This window comes from Nestor notabilis, unplaced genomic scaffold, assembly GCF_000696875.1.
Source record: "Nestor notabilis isolate BGI_N333 unplaced genomic scaffold, ASM69687v1 scaffold15262, whole genome shotgun sequence".
Taxonomy (NCBI): domain Eukaryota; kingdom Metazoa; phylum Chordata; class Aves; order Psittaciformes; family Psittacidae; genus Nestor; species Nestor notabilis.
The window spans coordinates 1-12519 of NW_009919825.1; the positions used below are offsets into that span (position 1 = coordinate 1).

Here is a 12519-nt window from a genome sequence, read left to right on the forward strand (position 1 = left end):
TTTTCTTTTTCTTTTTAAATGCCCATAAAATGCTGAGATTGAGTTAATTTTCTTCATAGCATCCCATAGGATGGTGTGATTTAGGTTTGTGAGCAGGGGGAGGAGGAAGGAGTGAGCAGCTGTGTGGTGCTGAGCTGCCTGCAACACACACCTTCGATCATATTTGTCCTAGGCACATAGAAATTGAAGAGATGAACAAGTGTGTCTGTGTGTAATTGCCTTGGTTTAGGCAGTATTTTCTCAGGTCTACAAAAATGCAATATATTTAGTGTCTGGAAGGGAACAGCAAATAAATGCATTGCAATGAAAACTGTGCATAACAGTTATAATGAGGTTAAGTGTAATACAAAATTAGTCGTAGCTCTGATGACAGCAAAATAAAGAAATTACTTTAAGAAGTATTGTGTTGGAGTCAGACAACTGGCTAAGTGGAAACTCTTAACTGTTTTATAGGTGATGGAAGTGGAAAGAAAGGACATTTAATTTCACACTGACCATAAGAAATTACTGACTGACTGAATTAGTGATCCAGGGTGGTGTCTAAGTGTGGCAGCATGTAAGTCTGGCTGTTTTCTATGCTCTCTTTCTCTTTGGCTTCTTCCAACATCCAGCATCCACAGCTGCTCAATCAGAGTTTTTAGAAGGTACCTCCCTGCGCAGCCCTTTCATAGTCCACTTATGGACCTGTCATCCACCTTGCAAACTGTGCCTTTTCACATGCACTTATCCTTCCCTTTCTCATGCTGGCTTTGAAGTTCCTCAAAAAATGGTGATGGAAGAACAGAGTAATGTAAGACTTCTGCATTTTGTACATCCTCCCTGTTTAAAGAACAAGCAGAGAAGTAGAAAGTTTCTTGAATAAGTTCTTAATATTTTGAATTGGAGCTAGTCTGACTCCCATTGTTACCTTGTTAACCTAGACATATTGTATACTAGGCTTTTCTTAATTTGTGATGCTTCATTATGCAGAATGATACGCGAGGAAAATACTGTAACATAGTAACGAGTATTGCATGGTTTAGTTAAAGATGGACATGAGTCAGCATTGTGCCCTTGCTGGCAAACTGCGTAATGGGTTACATTAGGAAGAACTTAGCCACCAAGCAAAGGGATGTGGTTTGTTTTCTGATGTATAGCATTAACAAGCCTATGTCTGGTTTCTTCTGTGCTGCCAAGCACAGGAAAGGTATTAATAAATAGAGAGCAAAGACCTGCTAAGGAGATTATAGGACTACAGTAAGTGGTATAATCATGGAAAAGGGTAGAGGAACGCAGCTTGATTTGGCTGGAGAAAAGTCTTAACGATGAATCTAACTGCATCTTTTTGCCCTCAAAGTTGTCCAGAGACACTGGATGCTTTCAGAGTGTGACTGGTCAAGTCCCTGAGAAACCCCATCGAAGTGTGAACTTGTCACTGCCTCCAGCAGGTTTGAATAGGTGACATCCTTCTGATCTCAATTTTTTGCTTGATTCTGTATTTGTGAATCATAGAATAGTTTGGGTTGGAAAGGACCTTAAGATCATCTAGTTCCAACCCCCCTGCCATGAGCAGGGACACCACACACTAAACTATGGTGCCCAAGACTCTCGCCAACACAGCCTTGAGCACTGCCAGGATTGGAGCATTCACAATTTCCTTAGGCAACCCATTCCAGTGCCTCACCACCCTCACTGTGAAGAACTTCTTCCTTATATCTAATCTAAACTTCCCCTATTTAAGAATAGATAGTGAGACGTTGCTAAAATGTGTGCATTGTTCTCTGCCAATTTCGATGTGATCTAATATCTGTCTTGTTTACAAATAATTTTAGCAGGAAATCTGAACCTTCAGCAATGTTTCCTATTGTCCTCTTGGACAGTAGTATTGGAAAAAGCAGTGACTGCATGTTCTGGGTGAGGCTGCTGTACTCTGGAAACTTCACACTTCCAAAATCACCCACCCTCGTTCTATCCCACCCACCTCACTGATCACTGAAAATGCCAAGCAGTTTTCAAAATCCCAACTTTTCTTCTCGGTGAGACCTTCAAACCTGTCAGTGGGGAGGCAGGGAGGAGTGCTCTAAAATGGAAAAGTCCTTTTAAACAAGGATGCAAACAAGGAGACGCTAGTACCTGTGGCAGCTCTCTTCAGCCCCAGCACTGCTTCCCCAGGTGTGTCAGTCTGTGTGGCAGGCAGCAGATCAGACCAGGGCTACATCTTATTTTTGCCATCTATTTCCAGTGCCTTCAACTTACCTCATGGCTCTAAATAAACAGTGCTACTGTTGCAGCAGCAGAAGTAATGCTTGGTGGGAGCAAGTTGGTGGGGTGAAGGGTAGGGATAAGATGTGGCTTGAGGCTGTTACTGATGTGCATGCCAGACTACACGTAGTCATGACACTCTCCCAGCGCAGGAGCATGTTGAGGCTGTATCTAGACCCTTTAGAGGTCTCAGCAGCTGGTATGCATAGCCTTCGAAACACCCTGTGTCCAAGAGTGGCCACAAGGACGCCGTGCCCCACGTTGTGGTATTGTCTGCTTCCGTACTGTACTCCTTCGTAAAATGCTCTGTCAGTGCTCCCTGCACATTGGTTTGGTGTGCAGCCTGAACTATGTTCAAGTTAGCATGTCCTACACGGGTATTTGGGCTTTGGGAATGCTTTGGGCTTTGGGCCATTTCCAGGCTCTACTTGCTAAGGTAAGTATGAATAACAGCTGGCAATGTTCTCCAGCAGCAGTTGCTTTAGTAAATAGTGTTCACTGAACCCCTTTACAGATACTTCTCCCTTCTTGCTTAACATATATTTATTATCAACTCTCAATGCATTAAGGTACTGGATTTAAATAAATGAAGGATTATCAATTTATATGATCTGCTGTTTCTCTAGGATGACAAAGAAGCCAACAGACCCATGCCAATCAAAGGAGACCATGGACTAGGAAATGAGAAGTTCAAACCTGTCGTACCTTGGCCTCATGTTGAAGGTGTAGAAGTGGACTTGGAATCCATTCGAAGGAAAAATAAGGCCAAAAATGAACTAAATCATCATGGTGGTGGTGATAACAAACAGCAAAACATCATCCAGAGGCAGTATCTCACATTTAAGCCTCAGACATTTGTATACCGAGATCCTGTTTTACGACCTGGAGTCCTTGGTAATTTTGAACCCAAAGAGCCCGAGCCTCACGGAGTTGTTGGTGGCCCTGGAGAGGAAGCGAAGCCATATGTTTTAGGACCAGATTACAAAGAATCCATTCAAGCCAGCATTAAAGAGTTTGGGTTTAATATGGTGGCAAGTGATATGATCTCACTAGATCGGAGCGTTAATGACTTGCGCCAAGAAGAGTAAGCAAACATCTTGTTTTCTTTTAGTTCTGTTTTTACAGATTTGATTGGTTTTTTTCCATGTATCTTAATTAATGCTTAAAATAATATTAATTGGGTAAAATACCTAAAACTTCTTATCCTGACAGGCAAGTTTGCTATACTATATCAGATGCTTCCATATATTATTCTTAATGCTGTTGCAATGGTTCCTTTCGTGAATAATTAATCTATATTGATTTATCTCCAAAGTTATCTCTTTTAGTGTCTAATTGCATATATTAGCATGTTCCAGGTCCAGCCACAGTCTTCATTGTCATATCTTCTCTTAATCTATAACTTCTTAAGATTTGTCTTCAAGAAAGAATTATTTTTTTATTAGAAATTTCTCTACTAATTAGTTTATTCAGTTTTAGTTTCACTCTGATGCGTTAAAAATTAAAACTAAGTAAATAGAAGAGAAACAAAGAAATACCGTTCCCTTTAAATTACTCTGATTAATTACCCATGTAAACAGACGTATAGATCTGTCGTAGTGGTGTTTGGGGTTTGGAACTGATGGAAGAGTAGTCTGGTAGTGGTTTCTTACTACATTTGGCATAAAGAAGGAAGGAATCTTGGAAAAACATTTTTTGCTTGCTGGGAGGGTGTCTACTTCGGTGTGGGGGGAAATTCTGAGAAGTTGTTAACATTTGCTCAATGGTTACTAATAGGTTTAAACAGCCTTTTCTGATATTTGGTAAATGCTGGAGCCAGATTTGCTCTCAGCCTAATCTTCATTTGATACAATTTTCCTTGTTAAATACCAGCTAAGGACAGGTCTCTGAGCAAACTGATTCACTGGTAAGGGTTTTTCGGTTGGGTTTATTTGTGGGTGTGGTGGGTTTTTTGTTTGGTTTGGTTATTTTTTTTTTTTTCTTTTTTTTTCCATTTGGGAGGTAGGTAATATAAATTTAGATATGAAATGAGGTACTCATCTGTTTTCACTTCCCCCTCACCCCTGGCCATGGAGCTGCACCAATCCCTGGGTTGGGTGCCAACTTCTGGGTTGTGTGTTTCCAGCTCTGGCAGCTGATCTGTTTGGTTGGTCACTGACTGGTTACTGAGGCTCTTCTGTGGCCTCTTATAGTGGGTGGTTTTCCATTTTGCGAGGTGGGAGAGAGCTGGCCAGCTGTGAGTGACTCATGCCTGTGCATGTACGAACCTCTGTGCTGAAGAGATTTTTCTGAAGAGGAGGAAATGATCTGTGTAACTTGCATAGGCCAGAGTTCTCTTTTAGAAGGTTATTCCCTAGACACTGCTGCTTCTGCTGAGGCATTCAGGGCCCCTTTTGTAGGAGGTAACAGGACTAAAGAAGTCCAGTGAGAAAACCCATTTCCCTATCAAGTGTTGTGATTAATTGGGCAGAGGGGAGCTGATGCCAGGAGTTCATGTTAGCAGAGCTGGCTTTGGCCCTGCTTTCCCTGGAGAGAGTGGGAAAGAGGTAGAAGCGTGCTCTCCTCCTTGCTTTCCACTCGGCAAGGACAGCAGAGCAGAAATGGCAGCATGTCATGTGCAGGTGGGACTGGGCTGCCTCTGCCCAGCTAGCAGCCCTGTCTTTGGCAGCAGAGCTCAAGTACTCCAAGCAGAATCATAGAATAGTCAAAGTACTGCCTACCTTCTGTTTTTCCCTAAGGTGGATAGCATTAGCATATATATCTGCCACATAGTTTCAAATCTGTAGCTTCCTGAAGTGTTTTTTGCCTAATCTCAGAGTTTGTCTTTAGTTCTGTTTTGAAGGAGGGTAATAAATACAAATTACCAGAGAAGCAGCAAATACTTTGCATACTTTAAGGAATACGAGGGACAGCTATGTGACTGATCAGAACAGAAATGGTAAATTTTAGAAACAGTTTACTCCAAGCACGCGTTTAGGTAAGTCTTCCATGAAGGTCAAAGCCAGCAGCTCCAACCAGTTAGGTTTAATTATTTAATGTTCTAAGCAAGCAAACAAAACAGCATTGAAAACAATGTGAACAAAAGCCATTTTTCTGACAACTTCAAATATTTTATGTATTGAATGCTTCAGATGCTTAAAATTGTCCTAAGTAGGTTAAAGGTTTATAGCTTCCGTGTGCCTCCTGGGAACAGCAGAAGAGAGGAGAAGCAGTGTAAGGTTGGCCGATACTGCTATATGCTTTCAGGTCTCGACATACTCACTCTCCTGCTTATCCCCAGATATCAGTGAGAAATGCAGCAAAAGGTCAGATGCACCATTTATTTTCCTCCCACTGATTTGTTTTAAAAGTCTAGAAGCCATTTTGGTTGATAAGGTTGGTCAATATTCAGTTTAATCCTACCAAAAAGCAGTATAATCAACTTTTTCAGGCAAAGGCTGGATTATTCATTCATAGGCAGTCACATGCAGGTAGACCTCACTTGAGCCTTCTCTTTCTTTAAGCATCAAAAGTCTTACGTGTTACCCTAAGCAGTCGGGTTTGCTCGGTGAAGTATGCCAGAAGCTTTCACAGACAGTGCTAGCGGGAGTGAAATAGTGCTACAAGAACTTTCTCGGCTTGAAAGCCACGTAGCCTTGGGGCTTGTCCCTGCTGGAGGGGGAAATGCCAATAAAAGGGGATTCAGTCCTGTTTGTATTTGACTTTGGAGTTGGACACGTTGCCAAGTTGATTTGTCAGCTGTCTTTATTGATTCAGTAGGAACTTTGCTGATGATTCTGGGCAGTCTCAGTTGTCACAAAAAGCCTTAACTCTTGCTGCACCCTGTAGAGGGGAATAACATTGGATGGCGTGTTGAAGTTGCTTGTCAGGTACTTCAGAATATTTCTGTTTTGCCAGCACTGCATACTATTGCCTTATGGATTTTAACCAGTCTATTTTGAGGTTGAAGCCAAGCACTTCCATTGTCATATGGCAAGTCATAGGTTTGATTAAACAAAATCAGTAATCTAAGGGGATACGTGAAAGTCAGTGTACAAAATTTCAAAGATGGCATCATCTCACTGCAGCCTTTGAGCGCTCTGCAGGAGGGCCAGGGGAGCCATAAACTGGGTTTAGGTGAAGCAATACCTGTTTTCCACCATATTTCTAGTTGCAGAGAGGTAGAGCCAGCTCAGCAGGCCCTGTCCAAAACAGTTGCCGACAGAAGCCCTTTTCTTAAAACTTTGTGATTTTTACCATTATCAGATTATTTTTTTTATTATCCTGATAGGTGGCAGCCTCTTACTTTTTAGAGCAGTCATTTATATTTTATATTGAATTTTACATGTTGTACCTGCCTCCTAGCAGACCTGCGATAAAACTAATTTTAGCTTCAGGGAAGAAGGATATTAATTTGATTGCTCTCTGGATTTTATTTATATTTTTGTGATCAGAAGTCTGCACAGAGGTAGACCTGATGTGAGAAAAAGAGCTATAAAGTTTCTGGATGACTGTGGATTCAAGATAAACACATCATGCCAGAGAAATAAAAAATGGACCTAGGTTTGAGGGTGAATGCTGTCAGGTAACAAGGCGTGTCCTCTCAAAATCAGAACTGAAGAGAATTGCTGCTAGGGAAAACAAGAACTGAGCTGTTTTTCCAGTGTCATGAGCCCCTTGTCCAGAGTATTTTAAAATAAAATGCAATTTATGGGTCTCTGGGTCTGATCAGATATCATTTTTCATTACAATCTTGTCTCTAGCTCTGGCCAGGAACATATGCCTGGGAGAAAACATACAAGAACAGACTAAGTTTCACTCCTGACAATGAGTGAGCTGGGACACTTGAGCCAAAAATCACAACAGGACTGTCATGCTTCATAGACCTTTTTCTGTGTACAGACTTATCTTTTAAATGCTTTTCTACTCTTTGAATTAATGACATCCTGAGTCGGTGACTTTTTCCAGGCTGAAGAACATGGTGTTTGTTTAGCCTCTCCTCCGGGATACTGTCATGTACCTTTGTCACCCTGCCACCCTGTGATATGGTAATATCAGAGGTATCGACATTAAGCTATTATATAAATGTTTCATATTGCTTCCTTATTATTCCTGCCATTCTATTTGTCCTTTCTTTAACTCTGAGCTAAAATGCTCAGTTATTCACGTTTCACTGCAATCTTTTTTTTTAGTAGTAATGCCAAGTTTCAGGTCTATCACTGACTACACTACGAGTGGTTTTACACTCCATGTACATTCATTTGCACTTACAGGGAGCTTTCCTGCCAGCTTGTTTCCTCAGTAGCATCCTTGAATTATTCTGCAGCTGTTTACAGTCATTCTAATTGCAACTGCCAAGAACTTTTTCTATTATTCAGTAATGACCTGGAAGGAGGAGGTGGACAGCTTGGCTTCCAGCACAGACACTTAATGCTAGTGTAGTCACAAACTTCCTCAAAAAATTGCAATGAATAGACAGTTTTTGCACTGTAGCAGTTATCAGCCTAAGAGATCTTCCATCCTACTCTGCCATACCTTGATGAGGAACTTTGCTTGTAAAGCAAGCAAAGAACCTCATCAAAGGCTTTGAAAATTCAGTTATTCTATTAATAGGCTCACCTGTGTCTACATAGTTTCTGATTTCTTCAAAGGATGATGCTGTGTTTCTGTGGCATGGCTTTCTTCCACAGAAGCTGTGTCTATGGTTTGCTAATTTTGTTTTTTATGGCTAGTTTCTTTTCAACACAGAAGTCAGACTTGGTGGTCTGCAATTCTTTAGCTCCCTCTGGGGAGGGGCTTTCTATAAAAATTGGTGTCATGATTTCCTCCTTTTGTTTGTTTGATAACAAGGCTGGTGTCAGCAATATTTGTATACTGCAGTAATTTGTCAATTTATGTTGCATTCTTTTGGAAATACTAAGTTTGAAAAAAAAATAGGATATAGGCTATTCATGGCAGAAAAATCCAGCAGAACCTGTCATACAGATATCTCTGAATTACAAAGTCGCTAAGCTTTAGGTAGCTGAAGATAGAAGAATCACTGTGTGCTTGCCCTGTTTTTGTTCTCTTCCCTGGTTGTCTGGTGTTGGTCACTGCTAAGAGTTTAACGGAAATACTTAATTTAACTTTCCTGCTTCTGAAGTGGTCTCTTTTCATTTTGATCATCTGTCAGCCCAACAGACTTTCTGGCAGGCATCCTACTTGTGGTGTTCGAAAAAAAGTATTTCAATAGCAGCTTTTATACTTCAGAAAGCTATTTATCAATCTTTTTTATTTTTCTTTTTAATCTGTCTTATTATTTACATTCTGTTTTTCCTAAATTAGTGCTCATTTAGGTTTTCCTTGTTTGGATGCCACCCTGTGCATTTAAAGAATGTCTGTTTAACATCTGTTTTTTAATCATGCTGGCTTCCCCTAGTTCCTGTCTAGGCTTATTTTTTTTTATTTTATGATTAATGATAAAAACTCCCAGCTTCTTAATATAGTATCTTTGAAAAACCTCCAGGCAACCTGAAGGCGTTTTACCCTTAGCTTATCTTTTCAATAAGCCCAACTTCTTTATAGTTCCCCTTTTCAAAAGAAGGCTTTACTAAGCCACCTCTTTTGGCGTTAGAACTTCAGGGTGTTGTGGCCACAACTAGAGCGTGGTTCCTACATAGGTGTCTTCAGATGAGCTCCACGTGCTGAGGACTCAATGTGCTGCTTCTCTCCTGGGCTCTCTGATGTGCTGCCCTCTGGAAACACTAATTAGTGATGCCTGAAACAGTAATGTCTGGAGCACAGTTTATATTTACTGTGTCCCCTGAGGTAGTAGAAGTTTCCTGCCTGTATCTTCTGTCCTTTCAGGTTCTCTGATTTTATCCATACACATTGCAGGTGCTGTCCGAGTTCCGCTTGGGCAGCTAGTACTTCTGTGTGGTTGTATTGATGGCTTCCCCTTATCTTCATGTTAGAAGATCACTGGCACATTTAAGCTCTAGTAATCTGGTTCTGGTTTTAGAGAATCATGGAATAATAGAATGATTTGTGTTGGAGTGGACCCTTAAAGATCCATCCAGTTCCAACCCCCTGCCACGGACAGGGACGCCTTCCACTAGGGCAGGTTGCTCAAAGCCCCGTCCAACCTGGCCTTGAACACTGCCAGGAATGGGGCAGCCACAACTTCTCTGGGCAACCTGTTCAATGTCTCATCACCCTCACAGTAAGGAACTTCTTCATAGTTAATCTAAATCTCCCCTCTTTCAATTTAAAGTCATTCCCCCTTGTCCTATCACTACTTGCTCTTATAAAAGGGTCCCTCATGGATTTCTTGTAGGTCCCCTTCAGGTATTGGAAGGCTGCCATAATTTTTTCCTGGATAAAGTTAATCAGTTCCAAAAATTTCACAAGATACTAATGAATTCAGAACACGATGTTGTCTCATCCAGGCTCATCCCTCCTCTCCCCCACTCCCTCCACTCCCCCATTGCCTGGAAATGTGGTAAATCCAACTATTTATTTCCTCTTTCCATCTGGGGGAGGGAAGGGAGCAGAACACACACACCCCCCACACGCACACACACAAAACCAAACCTCAGCTCCTCTCAGCTCTGTGACTGAAGGTATGAGATGTTAAATGAATCTTGGGCCAGGCTTCTCTTCCACTTCTTCCAGTCTGTTTTTTTACTTTCCATGGTCTATCTAAAGATTGGCAGGACAAAGCAGGCACAGTGGTGGCCAAGAGGGTTGTTGCATTTGGAGCTGCGGGTAAAAGCCTAACTGAAGTGACCTGCTGCAAAATCACTCCTCCAAATCAACAGGTTTGAAAAGACCTACTCTTAGAAGTCTGTGGTTAATTGTCATGTCAAATCAGTGAATAATGTTCTTTCCTGCATTCTCATGGAAATCCTGCCGCATGACTATCAAAGCTGCAAGTGTTGGGTAATAATCTCAGTATGCTGAAAAAAATAGTAATGCAAATCCCAGTGTTAAATGCTGTCATTATGTGTTGGCCGCCTTTTAAGGAGGCAGAGTCAAACGCCATTTGCTTTTTACATCATTATCCTAAATGGATCCTTGAAGGACATAGTCTTATGCTTTTTATTCCCAGTGGCTGTTGCTAATAGCTGGTTTGCTGGGGCAGAAAGTATTAATTTGGAGTTGGAAATTTTTTCACGATCAGGATGGTGGATGTGCCCATGGTAAGACCATGTTGGCTATTCCAAGCCACCTTCTTCATGCACTTGAAAATGGCTTCCAGTAGCATGTACTCTGTCATGTTTCCAGGGGCTAAGATTAAGCTGCCTGGCGACAGTTCCCTGGATCCTCCTTGAAGGTGGTCATGGCAGTTGTCTTTTCCAGTCCTCTGTTCACAGTCAAGTACCAGGAACTTGTAAAATGGGCAGAGCATGACCTCACAATCTTGCTCAGTACTCTCTGGTACAGCCCAACCAGTCCAATGAATTTGTGCTGTGTTTATCCTTTTTGCTGTGTCGTTTGATATGTCCAGTGATATCGTCCCTTACCCACCCTTCCTTCTATGGTGGATATTCCTTCACTTCTCCAGACTTTGCCACTAGAGACACACAGGATGTGTGACAGCAAACCTTGCAAGGAAAGACTGAGGCAAATCAGGTATTGAGAGGCTCAGTCCTGTCTGTGTCCTTTGACACAATCAGCTGTGAACTCAAGTTTCCTTTAGTCTTTTGCCTGCAAGCCCTTCCTGACTCACAGATTTCAACTCCACTAGAGCTTTGCCTTTAATTCTCTCTGCATGTGCTCAGGCAATATTTCTGTACTCCTTCTAGGTAGCCAATCCTTGCATCTACCTTCCCCACTCTGCCTTTTTGCATTGAAGCTCCATCAGCAGCTCTTAGTGCAGCCAAGTGGGTTTTCTGCCATGCCTGTTTCACTTACTGCGTGTGGGAATGGACTGTTACTGTGTTTTGGGGAGCTTGTTCTCAAAATGTGCCCTTTTTGGCAAAGTTGTGACACCTGAAATCATGGCAGTTCTTGGGAAACATTTAAATAATGGTTTCTCTATGAAAGAATCAAAATGGGAGAGAAAACTGCTCGGTGGACAAAAACCACTGATGACTGAAAGTGTGTGGCTCCAAAAAGAAGTTGTCTTGTATATGGCTCATTTCAAGAACTGCACCTGGTTATACACGACCAAAATAGTGTGAGTTGTTCCAAAGGATATCTATTCAGTATTTCTAAAATTTATGTATCTACAATATATTAGTTGCATCAGTCTCTTTGTAGTGTCTTTTATCGCAAAAATACTAAGAACTTCATAAAGGAAAACTTGCCTTGTTTGATAGAACACTCCAATCCACATCTGCTGTTTCCACTGGTATATTTTGCTGGATTTGGGTCACACTTGCTGCACTTTGTATTGAAATTTAAGTCAAGAAGCATTCTCTTAAAGTGTACTGTAAGTGATGCTTTGTGCAACTCCATATCTGTCCTATTAACTAACTTGCATTACATCCCTTCAGCCAGGGATGTTCATACTGTTGATTAGATTTCATGCCAGGATAATTGACTGTGTTGGCTGTAGAAAGGCTCAGTGCTCAATGTGCTTTGCTCAGGCTTGATATGCTCTTTTTATCCAACCCGTGGACAACTTGCTTACAAATTATTCTTACTGACCCAGAGGGTATTAGTCTTGTTGACTGTATTTAAGCCAGATTGTTTTTTGACAGCTTCTTTTGACAAATGGTGGAGGAATTTTACTCTGAGTAGTTTGACTGGGAGAGGAAGCATCATGACTCTTTGTGAATGTTTATGGCATGAGACAAATTAAACTCTTACTGGATATTTTTTTGTTTTTCAATATGACAATAGAGAACTGCTGTCTGTTTGCCAGCATGAGTGAACGTTTCAGCTGCATCACCCACACACATCTGTCAGCCTGATCATGGCAAAGTAAATATTTTTAAATGTTTTTTCTTTCCGTGGATTATCTAGTTTGACTTTTTCTTTTTAATGGCATTACTGCCTTTACAGGGAATGTCCCCTGGGCCGCACAAATTCATCCTGCAATAACTGGATCTGTTGCCATGGGTCACCTTTTCACTTCAAACAGAACAACTGGTAATAAGCTTTTGTTGAAAAACCTGGAAAAGTAACTCTTCTTTGCCTGAATATGATGCTCCTTGTGTACAGAAATATATTTTTGGACAACTGTTTTTGCAGCTCATGACGTTTTATAAAATAAATCACAAGGAAATGAGAATTGGCTTGGTTTTAAAAATTGTAGTTTTGAAGGGCTTTCTTTTTTTTTTTTTTTTTTTTTTTTTTATTTTTTTTTTTTTT

The 12519-nt window shown here is 41.1% G+C and overlaps 1 protein-coding gene across 1 annotated transcript in view; it reads left to right on the top strand.

The window, feature by feature from the left end:
• Positions 1-2605: 2605 nt before the first annotated feature.
• The window catches only part of GALNT7 (polypeptide N-acetylgalactosaminyltransferase 7), a 40784-nt gene continuing 30870 nt past the window's right edge, over positions 2606-12519 (top strand). Inside the window, exons 1-2 of the mRNA XM_010010417.1 lie at positions 2606-2677; positions 2868-3325. Of these exons, the coding sequence (XP_010008719.1) occupies positions 2606-2677; positions 2868-3325 (530 nt within the window). The remainder of the gene's footprint in view (positions 2678-2867; positions 3326-12519) is intronic.